The sequence below is a fragment of the Castor canadensis genome, chromosome 1 (assembly GCF_047511655.1).
Source record: "Castor canadensis chromosome 1, mCasCan1.hap1v2, whole genome shotgun sequence".
NCBI lineage: Eukaryota > Metazoa > Chordata > Mammalia > Rodentia > Castoridae > Castor > Castor canadensis.
Genome location: NC_133386.1, coordinates 162792703 through 162817959, shown reverse-complemented (window position 1 = coordinate 162817959; position 25257 = coordinate 162792703). Strand labels below are relative to the sequence as shown.

The 25257-nt window shown below is 34.0% G+C and overlaps 1 protein-coding gene and 1 pseudogene across 2 annotated transcripts in view; both read right to left on the bottom strand.

Annotated features, from left to right (window-relative positions):
* The window catches only part of Luzp2 (leucine zipper protein 2), a 469710-nt gene that overhangs the window by 109963 nt on the left and 334490 nt on the right, over nucleotides 1-25257 (bottom strand). For both annotated transcript variants that reach the window (XM_074043008.1, XM_074043011.1), the window contains exon 6: nucleotides 6121-6183. In XM_074043008.1, the coding sequence (XP_073899109.1) occupies nucleotides 6121-6183 (63 nt within the window). The remainder of the gene's footprint in view (nucleotides 1-6120; nucleotides 6184-25257) is intronic.
* Nucleotides 2872-2971, bottom strand: LOC141416304 (U6 spliceosomal RNA; annotated as a pseudogene).

The window sequence follows — 25257 nt, the reverse complement described above, 5'->3', positions numbered from 1 at the left end:
GAACAGGTACTAGAGAAAAGGTTAGATCAAAAAGAATTAACCTAGAAGGTAACACTCACGCACAGGAAATCAATGTGAGTCAATGCCCTGTATAGCTATCCTTATCTCTACCAGCAAAAACCCTTGTTCCTTCCTATTATTGCTTATACTCTCTGTACAACAAAATTAGAAATAAGGGCAAAATAGTTTCTGCTGGGTATTGAGGGGGGGAGAGAGGGGGGGCGGAGTGGGTGGTAAGGGAGGGGGTGGGGGCAGGGGGGAGAAATGAACCAAACCTTGTATGCACATATGAATAATAAAAGAAAAATGAAAAAAAAACGAAATTAAATAAATCATGAGACCCTTAAAAAAAAAAATAAAATAAAATTCAATTTTAAGGGCTGGTCACAGTAGCACACACTTGTAATCTCAATGACTTGGGAGGCAGAGACCAAGAAGATCATAGTTTTTGGTGGCCAAGATATAATTTACAGAAACCTCATCTCAACCAACAAGCCAGGAAGTGGTGGCACATGTTTGAGATCCCACCTACTATGAAACATAGGTACAAGGATCATATTCCAAGACCAGTCATGGGCAAAAATCTGAGAACAAATCTGAAAAATAACTAACACAAAAAAGGGTTGGGGTCTGTCTCAAGTTATAGAACACATTCCTAGCAAGTGCAAGATTCTGAGTTAAAACTCTAGTACTGCCAAAAAAAAGCCATTGAAGATTATCAACACAGAATATGTGACTATTGTATTCTAGCAAACTCTGTTGATATGAAAATCTTCCTGAATAATGATTATACACTCAGATTATTGAAATATGGTCATTTTCCCAACCATAGATTTCATACACATGAGTCTTTTACTGAATCAACTACAAGTGTTTTGATTCAATTTCCTATTATATTTAGAATATTTTTTAACTATAAAAGGTAGTTGATTTTGCAAAGTTGTAGGCTTTGTTATGATGGTGTAGCAGTTCTTAAATAATCACTCAGTGCTATAAACAGCACTGATCAGTCTGAGGCCTTGACAATGTTTCAAATACTACATTTCATGATTTGTTGAATCATGAAGTTGATAAGAGAGACCAAAAAGAAAACAAAATGAACTGAAATAAAAAAGAAGGGAGCACAGGTGTGAGAGTTCACACCTACAAGCCCAGCTACTCAGGTTGAGGAGATCAGAAGGATGGTGGTTCAAGAGCAGCCTAGCAGAAAGTTAGCAAGACCCCATTTCAATCAATGAGCCAGATGTGCTAGCATTTGCCCATGATTCTAGCTATGTGGGAGGCACAGGTAGATGGATCCCGTGTAAAACCATCTCAGTGCAGAAATACGAGAAGCTATCTAAAAATCATCTAAAGAATAAAGGCTGAAATGTGACTTAAGTGTAGAGTACCTGCCTAGCAAGTGCATGTCATGAGTTTAAAACCAGCACCACCAAAAAAAAAAAAAAAAAAAAAATTAAAGAGAAAAGATAAAAATGGAAAGAGAGTAGATAATAAAAGAAGGACAAAGTATAGACAAAGGAAAGGAGGAAAGAAAGAAGAAAGGAAGGGAGGGAGGAAGGAAGGAAGGAAGGAAGCTGTTTAAGTTTGATACCTTAAAAATCATGCAGTACAGTTGAGCTCCAACAGTAAAAACAGGGATTTGTGGTTTTCTACAAATAGTGATTTCTCACTTCTATAAAAACTTATCATCTTTTCTTTGATAGAGATAGTGAGTGTGAAATGCATGATGCATAGAAGACAAAAATGTATTATTGTGTATGTGTGATTGTTAATGGCTATTAAGAATGCAAACTTTCGATGGAGCCCTCAGCCACTTCAGTTTATATTTTACTTTAAAATTAACATTTGCTACATCTCTGACTACCCTCAAAGTCTCCTAAGTGACCAAAAATAATGATATTCCAGACATGGCCTAATATTAGTTTTCTAAGATAATTCTGATTTACATCACTATTATTTTGAGCTTCTCAAAAAGGGCAATTTTAGTCACCCTTCACAGTTTGAAATACAAAGTTTATTGGCACAGCATTCATTTATAGCCAGGCTAGTCACTCAGGAGAAGTCTTTTCATTTTAAGTAGTGTTGATGAATATCAGTGGAGAATGGAGAATATTACAACATAAAGCGTGAATGGTTTGCTCAACTCCACTTGTAGTCATCCCCATAATTGATGGTCTATCTCCCAGGTGTCAAAGTACTCATTTTAACCAATTGAATTTTCTATTTTTAATGCAGATTTACAACCAAAACACATAATATAATTTAAACAATTCTGTATAATGTGCAATCATTATTAGACAGCAATTACTATATTATGTATTGATTCACACAAGAACTATGATAAAATCCAATGTATTTGTTTTGTTTTGTCTGCATTTACTCATCATGACCTGGTAGGTTTATTGAGTTTTGAGATGATGACATAAAAATAACTTTTAGAAGTTGTTCTTACACTCTTCCAACTCTTCTGTACAGAGTATTTTAGCTGTCTTCTAATTTTCAGTGTGTTAAAAGAAAATTTACTTTGGAGGATTTGAGGAAAGATTATGCAAAAATAAATAAATTCTGAGTGAGTACATTTCTTTTGTAATATGCATTAATTTGAAAAACAGTTGCCAACTCATTAGTAACCTTTTGAAAAGTTAAAATTGTGAAAAGATACTCTTCAAACAACTGAGATATCACTATATTTTGAATTTTGGTAATTTTATTTGAACCTGAGGCAGGATGACTGCTTAAGCCCATAAATTGAACACTGGCAGCACCCTGTTTCAAATAATAACAGCTTAGTAAAAGAAAGTATATGGATCAATGTGACACAATCCTGTAAGTTATGTTTGAGTTTTGTGGGTACTATAGCCTTTTTTTTAAAATATGAAATGCTTCAGGAATTTGTCATCTTTATGCAGAGCCATGCTAATTTTCTCTGTATTGTTCCAATTTCACTATGTGTGCTGCTAGCGTGAACTAACTGTTTTAATCATCAGTTGATCAGGTGTTTATACTTTGATTTAGAACTATGTTGGATTTATGAGTGAATTCAAATACATTTTTCAGTTTCCACTTATAAAAAAATGAGATTTTAATAATTTTGTTGCATGTAAGTCATGAAGTTTCCATAAGTCCATAGATGAAACAAAAGAAGGGGGCTGAGGGTGTGGCTTTGTAGTGTAGCACTTACCCATCCTGTACAAGGCCCTGGGTTTGAGTACCAGCTCCAAACACACACATAAAACTAAAGTTGGTGACAATGATGGTGATGACAATAAGAAGATGGAGATAACAAAGAGGAAGACAACAATTGCAGACCATTTTAGATAGGCTAATTTTTCTCATTTAGGAAAATGTCTTTCAATCTGACATTCTTCCTGCCTAGAATTTTGTGTTAAATTTTCTTTTATGAAAGAGTCATGATTCTTATGGTAGGTGGTATTTATTGTTTCTTACTTTGTTAATGTTCTACCATGGAAAATCAAAACATGTTTTAGTCATGTGTGAATAATAAAGATTTAGGGTTAGTGATCTATAAGACAAACTCCTTTCTTGCTTTTTAACTAGCAGAAAACATTAATTTTTTTATAGTAATGGTGAACCAAGCACTTAGATTTGCCATAATATTATTTTAAAATCCTATTGCATCAGACTAAATTCCTCCCCTTATTCAGAATATTAAGAGCTAAAGTTGTTCTGTAAATTTTTATTAAAATAAGGCAAATGAGTGAATTGTAATAAATTTGTTATAATGTGAAGAATATAGCAATGCATAAACAAGAATTTAGTAATAAGGCAAGAACGGAGATGAAAAAATTTGAATTATTTTTTATGAAAACTAAAACAAAGGTAAAATTCATGTTTTCTAAACACCAAAGATAATTTCTTCCAGGAGCTCCTACATCTTTCAAGTTCTTGAGCATTGTGAGGTCCTTCAGATCATGTTGACTATCTCAAAATACAGATTCTATCCAGACATTTCTCATTCAGAAAACCATTCCACTTGCCTACTCCCTTCTAAATAGTATTAAACCCTGCAAAACCCATATTTGTCCTATTTCTAGAAACCTAGCAAATATAAACAATCTCACATTATTTCTGTCCAAAGAGAAAAATGCAATAAAACGAATATAGCCATTGATCAATCTACAATCCATTCAGTGTGATTTTTCATCTTATAGACCATCAATTTATATGCAATGAAATTTTTCTATTAACTTTATATATAATGCTACTTAAAAGATACTATTGAAATCTTTATAGCTCATTATAGTGCATGTTATATTTGAATTATAGTGTTTATTATAATGACTGTTTTTCATGTTTGTTTCAGATAGTGTATTCTCACCTGCTTTAGGAAAAGAAATTCACTTTGGGGCTAGTCATATGATCTAATAACATTTTTAGCCTCCCTTTCAATTACAAAAAATATAACCTAGTTCTGGAAAACAGGGTACCGTTAGAAACGATATCATTTCCTAGTTGGAGCTTTAAAGGGTAAGTCTTTTGCCCTAACTGGCAATCTTCGCTCTTCCTCCTACAGAAGCAAGAGAACAGGAACAGGCACTGTGACACAAGGGTTATATGGTGGGTCCATATGTAGAAGAGGACATATTTGTTTGACCAGCTCTTTACCTTTCTTCCAGACAACTACTGGAGGTAGAGTAAATTTCAAATAGTACAAGCCACTGTTGCTGTTCTAACCAAGCCTGCATCCTTCCTGCTTTCCTCATAGGCATCAGGAATTCATCACTGTATTAGAGGGACTTAAACAAGGAGACAAAGTTGGGCAACCACCCTCAAGGGACAAATTACACGTAAAGGTAGGCCATAAATTTTCTCAATCTGGTTTTCTTCAGAAAGCCTGCAAAAGGTACAAGGTCACAAAAAGAATTAACCAACATGTAATTAAAGTTGCAGTTTTGTGTAAGTGCAGCCTTATAAATTGCCTCTTAGTTTCAAATGAACATTGTAAGGAACTTTCCTCTCTGGCCAGCCCTTTCCAGGGAAAGCCCTCACATTTCTTAGAAAACTCAATAATTATGTACACAAACTAAAAAAATGTCTAATATCCTGCAGTTTTTTATTAAAGTGCCTGGGAACTGAGAGCTCAGTGCACTTAACTGCCTGCCATGCTGTGGACTCTCACCTTCACTTCAGAATGTGTTTTGTTTTCCTTCTGTACTTTCTCTTTTCAAATGAATCTAGCTCTATTAAAACTCCTCTGTTTGCAGTCCCTGAATTCTTTCTTCAGCAAGACCAAGAACCCTCCAAATTCTAGTGTTCTGACGACACAGGCAAAAGCACAGAAAAGCCCCCTTGCCTGTTTCTTATAATTCACAAGATTTTCCTGGAAAAAAATATTCTTGCACATCTAATCTATTTTTGTGTGTGCTTCTTGGAGTATCCAATTAACTCTTGTCTCCTTTCCTTGAGTAATAAATGATCACATAGAATGTTAGCACTACTGTTTCATTGCTAACATTTAGAAGTGCTTACTGTGAGCTACATTTCTACATTAAATAGGATCAGAGATGGGAAATGCAGAAAGTTGATTATTTTAGTTAAACCTAGATTAACCTGAATGATTTTCTCCTCTCTGGAAAAAATGCTTAAGACAATTTTACTTCAACGATGTGTTTATTTTGAACGTTTTTGACTAACTACAGGAATCTCATTCTCATTATCACTCACAACCAGAAAACTAGACATTCTGCAGGTATTACAGAAGGTAGAAAAATATAATGGGTTATCAGAAATTTGTTACTAAGGAAATTCTTAGAGTTAAAACAGGAATCTTGAACATCATCTTACAAAACTAATATTTAATGAATTTTACTTCATCTTTTGTTCTCTTAGTTATACAATCTTTAAACATTGAAGGACATACAAACATTATAAAAACAAAGAGCTGAGGTTGGCCCAAGTGGCAGAGCACTTGCCTAACAACCACAAGGTCCTGAGTTCAAACACCAGTACCACAAAATGAGCTCTATAATGATTTTATTTTTTTATTCCACACTTTGCTAGAAAAATTGAAAAATCCATAGATGTCTGGATTTTAAACATATTTGGCTTGAATACTGCTTTTTCCAGGTGAAGCCAATGAAGATAAAATTTACTCACCTCTTCTGCATGAATCCCACACAGCTTGCTTCCCGACAAAAGTTTGTTTTTCAAGCTTTTATTCTGAGGAAAAAAACAGTTTTATGCTAAGAAGTCATAAAACATTAACAATTTCCTTAAATATAGAAGAGACATTACTGTGTGATCAGCTCACAGATTAGACCTTCATGATGCAAAGTCTGATGAATTTGTAAACAACTGAGTTAAATTTGCAATGTAAAGCAGCATTCCCTCTTTCCAACTAAAATTTTCATGTGTGAGCATTAGCATATTCATTTAGAAGATAAACTTTACTTAACCTTGCATTTAACGTCTGCTTATTAGATTTACGTACATGACTTTATAAGACAATTTTAGTAACTCAGTGATGCATGCTGTTTTTTGACAGCCCTCCTCCAAAGTGCAACCATTATTTATATGCTTGTCATCTCGGACCATAGTATAATATAACCACACACCCATCAGAGTGTCTGCATTTCTTTTGAAACACAGTTTTATTTTATTGGTTTTTGTTATTTTAATTAGCATAAAATAAATGTACAAATGGCATTCATTGTGATATTTCCAAAATGCTTATAATAAACTTTGATAAAATTCATTCGGTGATGCTGTACCCTCCTTTTAAAAACAAATTTAACTGATTTCATTATCCTATTTTCATATAAGTGTGTGCAGTGAAGTACCTCAGTAATATTCCACCACCCATCACCTTCTCATTTTGCCCTATGACCCAACTGGTTCCATCCCCAATCACCTCATTTTACATTTATGACATTTGTCTCTTTCAATTTAGATTCTGCATGTAATAGCAGTTATATGATACTTGTCTTTCTCAATCTGGCTTATTTAATAAGACATGATGATTTCCCATTCCCTCCATTTTTCTGCATGCAACATATTATCATTCTTTTTATGGCTAACTAATACACACACACACGCACACATCACATCACATTTTCTTTACTATTCATCTTTTGTAGTGCATCTGGGCTGTTTCCACAGTTTAGCTACTGTGAATAATGCTGCTATAAACATGTTGTACAGGAGTTTCTAGTATATAATGACCTACATTCCTTTGACTATATTCTCAAGAGTCTTATTCCCAGGTCAAATGGCAGTTATATTATTTTTAGTTTTTTGAAGTAACGCTATACTGATTTTCACTGTAGTCGTACTAATCTTCCACAATTTACCTAGGCTCAGAGATTAATATTTGCTCTTCTGACACATTCTAGTCCTCTGAAACTAAGCATTCATAGATATTTTTTTCTTTGCTTTGCTTCTGTTTGGTTTTTGTCATGCTTTTCTGTTGGTTTTGTTTTGTTTTGTTTTCAGTACTGGGAATCAAACCCAGGGTCAAGAGCATGTTAGGCAAATGCCATACCACTGAGCTATGGGCATCTTCATTACAGTCACTCATAGATTTTTATTTATATCTGCTTCTTTTTTGTCCTTTATTGATGTGTTGGGTGGGGGTACATTGTGGCAATTACAAAGGTTCTTCAAATGCATCAAATATGTCATACTTCAATTCACCCCTTCCACCACTCTCCCTCACTCCCTTCCCCCAATTCCTAGAACAGTTTCAACAGGTATCATTTTTGCGTTTACATATATGTGTACGTATTATTTGCACCATATATCATCCTATCCCTTACCCTGCCACCTTCCCCCTTTTCCCCTGCACAACCTGTTCTGCCCTCCTGTTCTCTGATTTTGTAGAAAAAACCATAAAAGATAAAAAAAGAAACTTGAGGTTTTGCATAGTAACACAGGGAGTTTCCTTGTGTTGTTTCCATGCACGTATGTATTACAATGCAATTGGTTCATTTCTTATCGTTCTCTTCACTCTTCCTTTGTCCCCTTCCCATGGTGGCCTTGGCCAGTTTAAAATTTCTATATTCCTGTACAGTGAGCACATCAACAAAATTTAAGTTTTTAGTTTCCTTTCCTTTCCTTATCACTCCTGTGAGTGGCCTCCCCTTAGTGTGACCAGTGTCCTATAATATTGCTGCATTTGTTTTAGGTCTATATTCCACATATGAGGAAGAACATGTGACTTTTGGCCTTCTGAGCTTGGCTAACTTCACTTAAGATGGTGTTCTCCAATTCCATCCATTTACTTGTGAATGACAAAAATCTCATTCTTCTTTGTCACTAAATAAAATTCCATTGTACATAAATACCACATTTTCTTAATCCAGTCATCAGTAGTGGGGCATCTTGGCTGTTCCATAGCTTGGCTATTGTGAATAATGATGCAATAACACGGGTGTGTAGTTTCCTTTGTTGTAAGCTGGCTCACATTTCTGTGGGTATATCCCCAGGAGTGGTAATACTAGATCACATAGCAGATGTATTTTTAGTTTTTTGAGGCCCCTTCATACCTTTTTCAATAGTGGTTGTACTAGTTAACACTTCCACCAACAGTGTTTCTTGACCCTCAGGCTTTTTTGTCTGTTAACCCAATAACTAAGGAACATAGAATTCTTTCATATAGACATGATGATAGAATCAGAGAATTTTTAAAACACACATGGAATTTAGATCTCATCCTGGCTCAAGAGGAGGAAACAATAAGCTGGTAAAAGTCATCTAATACATACTGATTTGAAAGAGGCATAATGTGATGACTAGCAAGAGAGAAATTAACAGTTAATACACACTGAATGGACAAAGGAATAAATGAATGCATCAAATTCAAGAGTTCTCTACCTCCAGTGACATATGATTTAGAATATTGTTAACTGCTTTGTTTCCTGCTTTCCAGTGAGTGCATACATATATCCCAGCTTGAAAGATATTTTTCTACCAATAAAATCTCCCTGATCCATTCAATGACATACATCTTGGCATCTATTAAAATTAAACATGTTTATATTGAAAACAAAAAAGACATGAGATAATTTATAACTGCTAACATACATTTTTTTATGAACTGCAAATATTATTGTGGCATTCACTTTCATTTAGAATGTGTGACGAAATTTATATTAAAAGCAACAGTAAAGGAATTGGACAAAACAAGATTTGAAATCCAATTATTTTCCATGTATTTTTTTCTATAGCTATTCCTAAATTTTCATCTTTTGGCCCTTCATTTTGATGGGATCCTTATTTGCTGGGTCCATCAAAGAGCCTATTTTCCAATCTGGACATGGGGGTCACACTTGTAATCCCAACTAATCAGGAGGCAGAGATCCAGATGATCACAATTCAAGGCGAGCCCAAGTGAAAAGTTACAAAACTCCATTTCAATAAAGGCATTAGATATGGTGGTGAATGCCAGTAATTCCAGTTAAGCAGGAGTCATAGATAAGAAGATCACTGTCTAAGGATAACCTGAGCAAAAATTGAAAGATCCTATCAGAAAAATAATGAGAGTAAACAAGTCTAAGGGTAAAGTTAAAGTGTTAAAGTGCCTGCCTAGAAAGTGCATGGCCTTGAGTTCAAATACCAGTACTGCAAATAAAAGAAACAAGTAGGCACACAAAAAACCCAAACAAATCAAAAAGCAAAAATGAGTCTATTTCCTCCTCTATTTCTGATGCTCTTTATAGTTCAATTTATATAAAACATTCTTTATGAGTAATCTACCTAAGATATGGCTAGAATCATATCATGCTCCATTGGAAATCTCCCATAGATTATTCTAACTTAGAAAATGTTTTTCAAAGGAGAGAAAATTTGACAATCTCTCACCAGGCTTTATTCAGACCTATGGAGACTCTCTGCTGTACTCAAGATAATTGATTACTCTTTCCTAATCCCTAGAAACCTGACTGTACCAGTTACTCCGTTTGAATTTTCTATTCTCCTTTTATGTGTCTAATGAATATTTGAATTTCAGTTACTATGTGTTTTTTTCTTAAAATATTTCTATAATCTGCTTCATTTTTCTGAGAGGATCCATCTTTTTGACTTTCTCTAACAAACAAACTCTCTATGGAGTATACTTACATAGTTAAAGGATTCATTCTGTCCTGCATATTCTATTGCCTCTCAGTTATGCATTGACTTTTATGTGTTAGATTTTGCATTCAATCTTGGGCATACAAATTGGGTGCTTCGTGCTTTCAAGGAATTGACAGTCTTAGGGTGGGTGACAGCTACAAAACAAACAACTGAAATACATAATGCACGATGTAAGTTATACAGCTATCAAAGAACAATAAAAAAGTTATACAACTAGTCTTCTGGATGAATACTCACATTAAAACAGTTTGAAAAGCGATATGTAAAACTGTGGCCTTAATTTAAAAATTCACAGTAATCCACATATGTTTGTATGTGTTTTGTGCTTGCATGAAATCTGAAGGAAATGAAAAAAAAACACGAAAGGACTTTACACATTTTATTCTAATGTTAAATAAAACGCATGCAATAAAATTCTATTTGTATGGTGGCTTCAAATGTATAAACGTAAACATATGTATTTAAATCTAGGGGGCAAAATAAGTAGATAAAAAGTTTTGTATGATTATTTCCTGCAACTATGTGTTATGTTTCCAAAGAATCCAGGATGCTAGTCTAATAAAATTTAACATTTCAAGAGATTTCACGAGTAAATATCATTGGGATGAAAGTTAATGACAATATATAGCACAAAAGAATAAAAGTTGCGCTATGAATAAATTGTGTGTGCATATGAATGTGTGTGGGGCTGTGTAGAATGCTCCCCAGTGTTGCTGACAGCTGGGTTTTGGTACTTTGCTTTTGCTGTGCTTTTTGTTTTTGCTGTGGTTTACATTCAGTTCATTCTTCTTCATCTATACTAAAAGCTGAATATACGATTTTTCTGTGCTTTCCATGCCAGAAATATCATCCTACTTGTAGTTGTTTTCAATGAATATAAATAAATATCATTTGTGATTTAATGAATGGGTGTTTGGCAATAAAGATAAGGTCATTGCTAAAGATGAGGCTAGCGACCCATTGCCACTGCATGACATTACTTTTTATGGTTGTATTTCTTCTTTTCACAATGGATGAATATCTTCAATATATACCTTAAACCCTGTTTCTATTATTTCGGTCTGTATAATGACCCTTAGGAAAAAAAGGAGGAAATTGCATGCATATATGGAAAACATTAGGTAATGTACATTTCCCTAATGTCTTGGAACTTCTAAAATGTGGTGGTTTTATAAAGTTTGTGTTGTTCAATGTTTGCAAAATATTATTTAGTGTCAAGAAAAATTGTGATATTTTATATATCTTCTTTGCTCACTTTTCTTTGAAGTCAAAGTCTGTGATTCTTATATTATGCACAAAGGTTATCCTTAACATGCAGCACAAAATAAGTGCTCAAAAGTGTTAGCTGAATGAATGAGTTTAGCAACCCATTAAACAAACATGACCTTAATCCTACACTCTCTATAAAAAGCATAAATACACACATTACTAGTTGTCAGGATGCAGCTTGTAGGTGGCCTACTGAATCCAGACTGATTCAGGAAGTTAGAATTTTAATAGTGATATGATAAGGTTTATCTATGAACATATTTCATAGATAATGGAATTGTTTATAAGCATACTTTTATATATCTATGCTTTATTAAACAAAAATTGATCAAACTGATTATTTTCAAACTTTTTCTAATGGCAAAGACACCCAGTATAAATTTTAATTTTTAGATGCTAATGGATATGATTATTACTAAGAGTTGTAATAACCTTTTAAGACATTCATCTTTCCCATTTTCTTTACATTTAAAAAATTAAATGGGTTTCATTATGCTATTTTCAAACATGCATATATTTTTATTATATTCTCCCTCCTTAACTCTTTCTTTACCACTCAATCCCTGCTTGTTCCCACCCCTGAATAGTTCCATTTTTACATTCATATAATACAAACACACACACACACACACACACACACACACACACACACACATACACATGCACACACACAAATGTCTAGATCCTGCATATGAGATAAACATGAAATATTTGTCTGAGTCTAGCCTATTTGGTTAATATGGTATCTTCAGTTCCATATATTTTCCTGCAAAGTATGAAATTTCCTATTTTCTGGATGACTAATACTCCATTTTGTGTTTTTATCACATTTTCATTATTCATTCATTGGCTGATGGACACTGAACTGATTCTATAGCTAGGCAACTGTGAATTGCAATAAACTGTGTGTGCAGGTGACTCTATTATAGGATGAGGATATTCCTTCAGATATATGTCTAAGAGGAGATAGCAAGATCTTGTGATAGTTCTATTTTTAGATTTTTAATGAAGCTTCATGTTGATTTCCATAATGGCTGCACTAATTTACACATCCACCAACAGTGCATAAGGGTTTCTTTTTTCCAGCATTCTTACCAACATTTGTTGTTTGCTTTCTCAATGATAGCCATTGGGACTGAGTGAAATGGAATCACTGTGGCTTTGATTTGCATTTACATTATAGACAAGGGTGTTAAACATTTTTCTATAGATTTATTTGTCAAATATTTTTCTTGTTTTGAGAACAGGGCATTCAATTCCCTTCCCACTTACCAAATGAAATATTTGTTGTTTGATGTTTAATATTGTTAGGTCTTCATATTTTCTGAATTTTAACCCAATGTCAGATAAGTATCTTTTAAAGAATTTTTCTCATTCTGTGCATTATCACTTCATTAGATATGAAGATTAATCTTCATATGCAATGATTCTATTCAGAAAATTATTGCATATGAATATATCTATAGGTATCTTCCTATATAGAACCATAAAAATAAAAATGGCCTGGTGCTGAAAAAAGCACAAGCACAAACGAATAAAATAGAAGACCAAGAAGCAAGTCAACACAATTAAAACCATATAAATTCCACAAAAGTGTCAAAAACATATAACAGAGAAAAAATTACTCTTCCAATAAAATGGTTTTGGGGAAACTAAAATCCATATGTAGGAGACTGAAACTAGACTCCTGTATCTTACCTTGTACAAAAATCAATTTAAAATTGATGAAAGACCTTGACATAATACCTGGACATTTGAAATTGCAGTAACTTTTACTCCTTTTGTAAAGGGACTCTCTAATATAAGTACATATAAGTATATGTATGTATACATATGTATATAGCTACATATAAATTCATATATGCAACACACAGGCATGTATACATATGCATATACATATACACATGTATGTATACATATATGTATACATATGTACACATATATTTTCATACATATATATATGAATATATATCCTCACTGAGGATTGAACTGGGACATTGTAGTTGCTAGACAAGTGGTCATAGCACTGTGGCACACTCCAAGCACTTTCATTTTATTTTTATTTTGAGATAAGGTGTTCCTAATTTTGCCAAGTCTGGCCAATTCCACTAGGAACTTGTGTTCTTACACCCTACTCCTCCCTAGCAAGTGGGATTACATGAATATGCTAGGCATGGATCGAAAATTTTTTTTATATTTTTCTATATTTTATTTTAGAAGCTTCTGTACTATATCCTACAAATATGGACATACATTAGTAAATATAAAACCATCACTTTTGAAAGCATGTATTACAGAAAGTAATGGAGAAATCGAGGTCATGTGACTGTCTCAAACAATTCATTCATTTATGTTCCTACTGAATAAAGTTCCTAGTACACTAAGAATTAATATATGGGAAAGTCTCACATTGCCCTTTCCATCCTCCCTTCTTCTCTGACTTTAGCTTTCATAGGCACAAAATCTTCATTCACATATCACATCTACAAGATTGATTGGACCCAATAACTGCTACTTAGTGATGAAGCAAAAAACTGATTTATAAATCAGTATAATTTCACTTGTTCACATTGATAGCACAATTAAAGGAACTGCATTTGGGTATGTCTTCTAAATATACATATATTTATACATATATACACTTTTCTATATTATCAGTTTTAAGAACTATAGCTCAAATATGAAAATATATATTCTAAATTTTCATAAAGGCCTTTCTAGAGATTATATCAATCACTTCATTACTCTAATTTTCTCTCATTTACCATGTAATTAATTTTGCTAAGCAGCAGAATAATTATTTTGATGAATCTATTTCATTCTTCTATTACCATATATGTGTATCAACATAATTTCAGAAAGAGAGAGGGAAAGAGACAGAGACACAGACAGAGAGAGAGAGAGAGAGAAGAGAGAGAATGGGAGTCTTTTATCCCATATTATCTGTCAGGTATTTTATATAGATTTAGTTGCCTATTTATTAATTCACAATTAGAGCTGGAGGAGAATCCTTTTATTGTCCAGTCTACTCTTCATGTGAATATACTGACTCCATTAAGAAAAAAGTTTCAATCAAAAATAGAACTTCATTTGAATTTTCTCTTTTTTGTTCATTTTGTTTGATTCTAAAAAGACAAAGCTGTAAAATAAACATCACTTCACTTAAAAATGAAAATATACTCTGAAAATGGACCTGGATTGGTTTAGGGAATGCTTTCACTTCTCAACATGAATATCTTGTGGTTATCCACAAATGGACAGTAGTTATAGTGTGTATCCATAGTCTACTCTGGCGATTTACAACCTGGAATGTATGTAAAGCAATATAACAAATGTCAATGTCAGAGGCTGAGAATGAGTTTACTTTCCTATTGTGATATATACCCAGAATTTGTGGATAACTAGTTTTATAAGTAGTCACAACTTGGGCAACTTTTTGGTGTAGGGACACACATAGCAAGACTCTAGTGAGATTGTTCTTATCAGGCTTGTTCTTCAGTAACATGGATGGCACAGGAAAGATTTTCATTCTCAGACAATTCATTAATTTAATCTTTCTACCCATCATCATTGTGGTTTTTTTATTCTGAAGCAAATGATTTTGCTATTGCTTAGGCATTGATAAAAAAACAATTTTTATAGGTATGCAATCAGACCTCTGTAATTTTTATCTAACCTCTAAAAATGGATTTTTGTCCCCATAACATCTATTTCACAATTAGGTGTAAAATAATAACATATACATTTATTTATACCCAGAATGCCAGAATGGATTGTTTCACTTGTGATATGTACATAAAAGGAATTTAAAGTATGATAATGTTTAAATGCCTATTGTATCTTCTATGAAGCTTTACTGTGCCTTTTTTACAGAATCATGTGCTGAGTTTTGATCTGGGAAATATTTCTTCACATTAATCCCATGTGACTTCTGTAGCACTGACTTACCTCACAATATTAAGGTTAGTTTAAGCCTGAAATTCACTCAATTAGAGCCTTGGAAGAAATTTGATATAGCAATATATGCATTGCTGTAAGACTTGAATATAAATCTGTTTTGTAGACTTATGGAGAAAGGCGTATTGATAGGCATCGTTAAGTCAGTGCTTATCTAGTAATACATCTTAAATAGCTAAAGGAAGCCTGGTTATTATATTCCCAGAGTTTCCATTTGCATGCTTCTTTTTCCATTTGCATGCTTCTTTTCAGCCATCCTAGTCTCTTGACACCACGCTAAAATATTTTTGGTCCTCCACAAATTACATAATGGTATAATTTGGTCACTTTCTTATAACTCAGAACAGCAAGGGAGTACATCCAACAGCAAGGAAGTAGGTATAACTACACTTATACCCCATGTTAATGCAGGGTCTTACAGCTGTAGGCAGAGAACTTATTCATTCACGTTTGCATCTGTAAGTGGAGGGTAGACCTTGCATACCACATACTTAGTGTCCTCTCAAGTGGATAACACCCATGTGCTGGGTAACATAATAACATACATCCTCACAACTTCTTGGAAACCCATCTTGCATATCTGCCCAAGAATACCATTTAATAATATTTCCCATTATATATAAGATATAACTCAACTTCAAATCTGGCAGTAACAGATAAAATTTTCTTAATAAATATATTCTTTTATCTAGGTCGATTTTGACTGAGAACTCAGGATATCATATTTTCAGTATAGCTTACATAGTAACTCTAATCCAACAAAAAGCTCTGGCCTACAAAACAGAAATGAATGATCAAAATTCCAGTATACTTCAATAGTCTTTTTGTATGCAAATGGAAAAAGTAAAAATTACTATGAAGCTCCTTTTTATATAATATTTTCAGGCATCAGTATTATTCAGTATTTTTGTTTCAAATTATCCTAGCGATTAATGGGTAAGTTAAACAAAAGTGAATTTATTGAAAGTATTTTATGTATAATAAAGAGAAAACCTATCAATAAGACTCAGAAAATAGGCAAGAACCAAGTAGAAGGAGGTACCTCAAATCCTAGGACAGGAAGCCAGTGATTGTGAAAAATAAAAGGATCTAAATCACATTACTTAATTCTAAGGTAGAATGATGAGGATTCAGTGAATTTTCACAGTGAAAATCAGGTTCTGAGGCCACTTGTGATAATTAAATATAAGAAATTATATAAAAGTTATATTAAATTATTTTTAGATTTAAATAAAATATATCAGTGTGGCCAGGAAGCTGAAAACATACATAAACTTGCACTAATTTCTTCAAAGTGCAATTACTTTTAAACCAAGAGCAAAGACACCTGCAGTGGCATCCAAATTAAACCAGACATTGCTGTGTCTCACTATGGAAAGCATCTCTTATTTTAGAACTTTCTAAACTGTGCAGAAACTACTTTATTTGACTGAAATCTACATTTGAGTTTAAATTTTTTAAATGACCAGAAATTGGGTTTGCCCTTTACAACAAGCAATGTGGCTTAGAAGTGATATTTTTAGCTACTTGGGAAAAATAGTGACTTTCTAGATAGAGAAAGTTAAAATTACCTGTAGAATTGTTACAAGATCAAGAAAAGGAAAAATAACATGGGAAACCAGCAACCTAGGATACTTCATATAAATAGATACTTTAAAAAATATTGCCATATATAATATCTTACAATATCATATAATAGTCCATAAGAGACCCTTGTCTTAGTTAGTTTAGGGTGATATAACAAAATATCAAAGATATTATATTATATTATATTATATTTTAGATAGCTGATAAAAACAAAAGTTTCTTATTCTTGATGGAATTGACTTATTTCAGACCAAGGTACCAGCAGATTTGTTGTTTGGTAAGTTGCTCTTAGTGAGTTCTCTACCCCATGATCTAATCACCTCCTAAAGACCCCATATCCAGATTCCAATGTGTTGGTCATTAGACTTCAATGCATGAACTTGAGGGGACAGAAACATTCAGATCATTGCCTCCTTTACTGAAGAAATCTCAGAAACTGATGAAGTACAGGTGTTACATCTCAACCTGTATGCTTATTTCAGCAATTCTTTAATGTACTTCTTTTACTTTTTAATGTTTCAAAAAATATGCTTAGTCCCTGTGGTTCCCTAAGAAATGTACAAATTAAGGCCACTAAATAATATAATTTAGGTTCCTTACCACTAAAGGAATCTTATTGCAAAATCATTCTTTCAAAATATAAAAATTCTCGTCCAAACTAGAAAATCTGTGCTGTATAGAAAATGAGAAATGAGAACTATACTATTACACATTTGAAAAGTATTTTTCTTAGCTTTGTGGGAGAGAAACGTGACTTCCTATAAAGAGGGCATTAAATTATCTGTAAAATTATTTCAAGTTCATAGTTAAGAAAATGAGAAAGAACCCTACAAATCAGCCACCTAGGGTACATGACATAAACACAGAGCTTTAAACAACTGGAATAGCTTTGGTCAAACAGATTTAAACATTTTATATCGGAAATGGCAGGAAAACACAATGTAAGTAGTGAGAAAGATGCTTAGTTGAAACCAAACTATTCCATTAAATTTATTTTCCAATCTAAAATATACAATAGATCAAATGGACCTAGTTGATGTCTACAAAACATTTCATCCAACTTCTACACAATATACATTCTTCTCAGCAGCCCATGAACCTTCTCCAAAATAGATCATATCCTAGGGCACAAAGCAAGTCTCAGCAAATATAAGAAAATAGAAATTATACCGTGCATACTATCTGATCACAATGCAGTAAAAGTAGAACTCAACAACAAAAGTAAAGACAAAAAACATGCAAACAGCTGGAAACTAAATAACTCATTACTTAATGAAGAATGGATCATCAATGAAATAAAAGAGGAAATTAAAAAGTTCCTGGAAGTCAATGAAAATGAAAATACAACTTACTGGAACCTATGGGACACAGCTAAGGCAGTCCTGAGAGGAAATTTTATACCCATGACTGCATATATTAAAAAGACTGAAAGATCCCCAATTAATGACCTAATGATACATCTCAAACTCCTAGAAAAACAAGAACAAGCAAATCCCAAAACAAATAGAAGGAGAGAAATAATAAAAATAAGAGCTGAAATCAACGAAATAGAAACCAAAAAAACCACACAAAGAATTAATGAAACAAAAAGTTGGTTCTTTGAAAAAATAAATAAAATCGATAGACCCCTGGCAAACCTGACTAAAATGAGGACAGAAAACCCCAAATTAGTAGATTCAGGAATGCAAAAGGGGGGATAGCAACAAACACCATGGAAGTCCAGGAAATCATCAGAGACTACTTTGAGAACCTATATTCAAATAAATTTGAAAATCTTAAAGAAATGGACAGATTTCTAGATACATATGATCATCCAAAACTGAACCAAGAGGAAATTAATCACCTAAATAGATCTATAACACAAAATGAAATTGAAGCACCAATCAAGAGTCTCCCCAAAAAGAAAAGTCCAGGACCTGATGGATTTTCTGCTGAATTTTATCAGACCTTTAAAGAAGAACTGATACCAACCTCCTTAAACTGCTCCATGACATAGAAAGGAAGGAAAATTGCCAAACACATTTTATAAAGCCAGTATTACACGTATCCCGAAACCAGGCAAAGACACCTCCAAAAAGGAAAACTATAGGCCAATCTCCTTAATGAACATTGACGCAAAAATCCTCAACAAAATAATGGCAAACCGAATTCAACAACACATCAAAAAGATTATTCACCACGACCAAGTAGGCTTTATCCCAGGGATACAGGGGTGGTTCAACATATGAAAATCAATAAACGTAATAAACCACATTAACAGAAGCAAAGACAAAAACCACTTGATCATTTCAATAGATGCAGAAAAAGCCTTTGATAAGATCCAACACCATTTCATGATAAAAGCTCTAAGAAAACTAGGAATAGAAGGAAAGTACCTCAACATTATAAAAGCTATATATGACAAACCTACAGCCAGCATTATACTTCATGGAGAAAAACTGAAACCATTCCCTCTAAAATCAGGAACCAGACAAGGATGCCCACTATCTCCACTCCTTTTCAACATAGTACTGGAATTCCTAGCCAGAGCAATTAGGCAAGAAGAAGGAATAAAAGGAATACAAATAGGTAAAGAAACTGTCAAAATATCCCTATTTGCAGATGACATGATCCTATACCTTAAAGACCCAAAAAACTCTACTCAGAAGCTTCTAGACATCATCAATAGATACAGCAAGGTAGCAGGATATAAAATCAACATAGAAAAATCATTAGCATTTCTATACACTAACAATGAGCAAACTGAAAAAGAATGTATGAAAACAATTCCATTTACAATAGCCTCAAAAAAAAATCAAATACCTAGATGTAAACCTAACAAAAGATGTGAAAGACCTCTACAAGGAAAACTATACACTTCTGAAGAAAGAGATTGAGGAAGACTATAGAAGTGGAGAGATCTCCCATGCTCATGGATTGGTAGAATCAGCATAGTAAAAATGTCTATACTCCCCAAAGTAATCTACATGTTTAATGCAATTCCCATCAAAATTCCAATGACATTCATTAAAGAGATTGAAAAATCTACCATTAAACTTATATGGAAACACAAGAGGCCACAAATAGCCAAGGCAATACTCAGTCAAAAGAACAATGCTGGAGATATCACAATACCTGACTTCAAACTATATTACAAACCAATAACAATAAAAACAGCATGGTACTGGCACAAAAACAGACATGAAGACCAGTGGAACAGAATAGAGGACCCAGATATGAAGCCAAACAACAATAACCAACTTGTCTTTGACAAAGGAGCTAAAACTATACGATGGAGAAATAGCAGCCTCTTCAACAAAAATTGCTGGGAAAACTGGGTAGCAGTCTGCAAAAAACTGAAACTAGATCCATGTATATCATCCTATACCAAGATTAACTCAAAATGGATCAAGGATCTTAATATCAGACCACAAACTCTAAAACTGATACGGAAAGAGTAGGATATACTCTGGAGTTAGTAAGTATAGGTAAGAACTTTCTCAATGAAACCCCAGCAGCACAGCAACTAAGAGATAGCATAGATAAATGGGACCTCATAAAACTAAAAAGCTTCTGTTCATCAAAAGAAATGGTCTCTAAACTGAAGAGAACACCCACAGAGTGGGAGAAAATATTTGCCAGCTACACATCAGACAAAGGACTGATAACCAGAATATACAGGGAACTTAAAAAACTAAATTCTCCCAAAACTAATGAACCAATAAAGAAATGGGCACGTGAACTAAACAGAACTTTCTCAAAAGAAGAAATTCAAATGGCCAAAAAACACATGAAAAAATGCTCACCATCTCTAGCAATAAAGGAAATGCAAATTAAAACCACACTAAGATTTCACCTCACCCCTGTTAAAATAGCCATCATTAGCAACACCACCAACAACAGGTGTTGGCGAGGATGCGGGGAAAAAGGAACCCTCTTACACTGTTGGTGGGAATGTAGACTAGTACAACCACTCTGGAAAAAAATTTGGAGGCTACTTAAAAAGCTGGACATCGATCTACCATTTGATCCAGCAATACCACTCTTGGGGATATACCCAAAAGACTGTGACACAGGTTACTCCAGAGGCACCTGCACACCCATGTTTATTGCGGCACTATTCACAATAGCCAAGTTATGGAAACAGCCAAGATGCCCCACCACTGATGAATGGATTAAGAAAATGTGGTATCTATACACAATGGAATTTTATGCAGCCATGAAGAAGAACGGAATGTTATCATTCGCTGGTAAATGGATGGAATTGGAGAACATCATTCTGAATGAGGTAGCCTGGCCCAAAAGACCAAAAATCGTATGTTCTCCCTCACATGTGGACATTAGATCAAGGGCAAACACAACAAGGGGATTGGACTTTGAGCACATGACAAAAGCGAGAGCATACAAGGGAGGGGCGAGGATAGGTAAGACACCTAAAAAATTAGCTAGCACTTGTTGCCCTTAACACAGAGAAGCTAAAACGTATACCTTAAAAGCAACTGACGCCAATAGGAAAAGGGGACCAGGAACTAGAGAAAAGGTTAGATCAAAAAGAATTAACCTAGAAGGTAACACACATGCACAGGAAATTAATGTGAGTCAACTCCCTGTATAGCTATCCTTATCTCAACCAGCAAAAACCCTTGTTCCTTTCTATTATTACTTATACTCTCTGTACAACAAAATTAGAAATAAGGACAAAATAGTTTCTGCAGGGTATTGAGGGGTCAGGGGGGAAGGAGGGGGCAGAGTGGGGGGTAATGGGAGGGTGGTGGCAGCGGGGAGAAATGACCCAAGCCTTGTATGCACATATGAATAATAAAGCAATAAAAAAAATTTATTTTCCAAATCACTTCTTTGTTTCAATACAATGCTTTGTATTTAGTGTATGTGTAAGTTAATTGCTACTTTAATGGTCATATTTTTATAAAACAGTTTACCCTTAATCATATCTGGTCATATTTTCATTTTTATAAACATTAAAGTAAGCCACCATCAAGCAACAATTATCCAAGTGGTGGCAGTTATGCCAGTTGAGTGCTGACCTTGCCAACTTGAATTCCTAAATTGATTGCAGGTATAAGAAAACTTTTTTAAGATCTCAAAGATTTTCTCATTGAGATAATATTAGCAAATGGATGGGACATTAGACTTGATTTTATATTAATTAGAAACTTTAAGAAGACTTCAAGAGGATCTTATTCTTAGTTTACCATCAAACTAGTTCTAGTATCTGCTATGAGTGTCTTTACCCATAGACACCATACATGGTAATGTGTGAAATAGCAGAAGGTGTCTAAGTCATCTCTGAGATTACTGCTATGGTTTAGATAAGCATCCCACAGAGGCCCATGTGTGAAAGTCTTGGTCCTCAGCCTGTGGTGCTATCAGGAGGTGGCAAAACCTTTAAAATACTGTGGGTGTTATATTCTCTATAGAAGGATGTATGCAGACATCTTATACCAGCCAAAACCACCATAAGAAAGGGACTAAAGTAGAATGTAGATAATTAGAGAAGATAAACCAATTGTGGGTATAACACATATATGTACAGAAATACCATGAGGAAATGCCCTGTATTATAAGAACCTTTGTAAATGCCACAAAGTATCGCCACCACACACAACAATAAAGGATAAACATATAAATATAAATAAATAAATAAATAGTAAGAGGATTCAGTGGATGTCTTGGATCTTTGGGACCATGCCTTCAATAGGGATAATGAGAGTCAGCCCATTTCTATGTCTTTCAAACCTTGCCTTGAGGTGAACCAGCCTCTTCTTCAGCATACTCTTGCTATGATGTGTTGTGCTAGCAGAGGTCCAAAGCAACAGACTGAAATCTGCACAACTGTGAGCCAAAATATACTTTTACTCAGTTGTTTAGGAAGAATGAGGATGTGAAATGATAACTTCTTCTGAGGTTAGTATAAGTCAAATAGTAACAAATTTGGATTTACTGAGTAAATTAATAATATATTGTGTGCTGATTTACCTTACCTTACACAAAATTCCATTTCACATAGTGAGATTATGATTCTGCCCAGTGGCTGGGTTCATGGATTAGGCAAAATAGACTTGAATCCTACTTTTTACAAGTTCTGTGACTTTGGATGCATGTAGTTACCTCGTGTGTGTCTCCCAGTTTTCTCATTCACAAAAGAAGTTTAATATCATGATAGTAAGAAATGATACAATAGAAATAAAATATGTATAATAGTGGCTAGCAAAAAGCAAGCACTCTACACATTTTAGCTCTTGGTATAACTTTTTTTTTTACTTTATATAATATAAAGAGCAGTCTTTGAATGATTAGCACAGCACTTGAAGAAGCTTCAGATGCCATATTTTACTAGATTGTAGGAAAGATTTTTAACTAATGATATTACTAATTTATCTAATGTATAAAGAAATACTTGGTGTGGAAATCATTGCAATGGATGATGTTTTATCTCCAATTTCTTCTTTCTCTAAAGCAGACAATTGTCTTGAAGAAGAACCTGTTTCTTTTGTTAATAATTCATTTCCCATGTAAAAGAGCTCTAATTCTGATGAGTTAAAACGTGCCTCCAAAAATAATCTTATGAAGAAAGCCTTCTTCACCTTATCTTCATTTATAAAAACTTTCTATGTTCTATGAATTGAGTATAACAATCCCATTCTTCCAGGAGTTCATAATCCATAAAGGAGCCTGACAGTAATTCCGTCTCTGGAGAGGCAACTACTCAGGGAGAGGCACCTACTCAGGGAGAGGCACTGATTTGTCTTTAGATATATAAAGTACTTAGGCAAAAAACAGGAAATCTGAGAGAGTGGTAAAAGCTACTGAAGTAGAACTACAAGATACTCAGTGAAGTCATGCATAAGAGACTGCTGAAAAAGTTGAGAAATGAAACAGGAGAGGTTCACTGGAATCAGCCATGTTGGATCCTGTAGGCCATGACATTGAAGTCATGGCACTGAATGTTTATCATGAAAGTCCTATTATCACATTTAGCTTTTAGAAAGATAAAGCAGGAAGAATTTTTGGAATGTAAATTCATATAACATATATGTATATATATACACACACACATATATATATATAATGCCTTACAGAGGAAATAAGGAGTTAAATTTTTAGGCAGCATTTTTTTTCTTTATGCTATACTGTGGACAAATATGCTAGGTAATTGCCCTGCCACTGCCAAAGTCCTCAGGCAATAATTTACAGTGAAAAAATAATCTCTCAGGTGGACATGGTTGATGACACCTGCAATTCCAGCTGCTCTGGAGAGGGATTTAGGATGATTGAGGCCTGAGGCTGGGCTGGGTAAAATCTGAAAATCAAAAAAGTGAGAAAAACAAAAGTACAAGGGATGTGGTTCAAGTGGTAGAGTGTATATAGTAAGTGGGAGGTGTTGAATTCAATTCCCAATATTGCCAAAAACATTTTTAAAATGTTAAATCTCTCAGTGCTGAGTGTGTTTATTTATCACATATTGTTATTTTGTGCCAAATACTACACACAGAGCTTTACATATATTATTTTGTTGAGTCTTCAAATCAACACTATGAGACAAAATTCTTGGTATCTAACCATTTTAGAAATGATAGATGTGAGGCTTCCTAAACCTTCATAACTTGTTAAAATACAGAAGCACATGAAATTTGTCTTTGAAATTTTAATCCTCTATACAACATGCAAGTGTCACCAGTTAGTACAATCCCACCAGGCAATACAATAATTTCTTCTTTATGAAACGCTTTTATACCTAACACTGTGACCAAACTAAATAAATTTGCTGTGAAATCACTAGGAAAGACTAATTTATTTCTAATATCTCTGGAGAATATTTTTACCCTGTGTGGTTAAGAATTAAATACTTGCCATCCTCTTTCTGATTCTGCTGGGAATTCCTAAGCTAATAAACTAATTATAGCCTAGGAACATAGCTGAGTTACTGCTATAGTTGGGACCAGATCTCCATCTTTCTCAACAATGTGGGAAAATTGAACTATATTTTGTAGTTTTACCAACCTTTGGTTATTCTTTCTCAGTCCTAGGATATAAAAATGTTCTCTGTCATTCAAATGCATTTACTACAGGTGCATAAGACATATCAAAGCTGTGTCACTTAAAGTCAATGATACTAATTTTCAAAAGGATCAGCAGGCATTGGAGGCTCATGCCTGTAAACCTTGCTACTTGGGAGACTGAAATTGGGAGAATTGCAGTTGGAGGCCAGACAGGCTAATTGTTCATGAATCTCCATCTCCAAAAGAACCAGAGTAAAATGCACTGGAAGTGCTGCTCAAGCAGTAGAAACTGTTTTCCAAGCACCTGCTTTGCAAGTGTTACTCTCTGAGTTCAAACCTCAGGCCCACC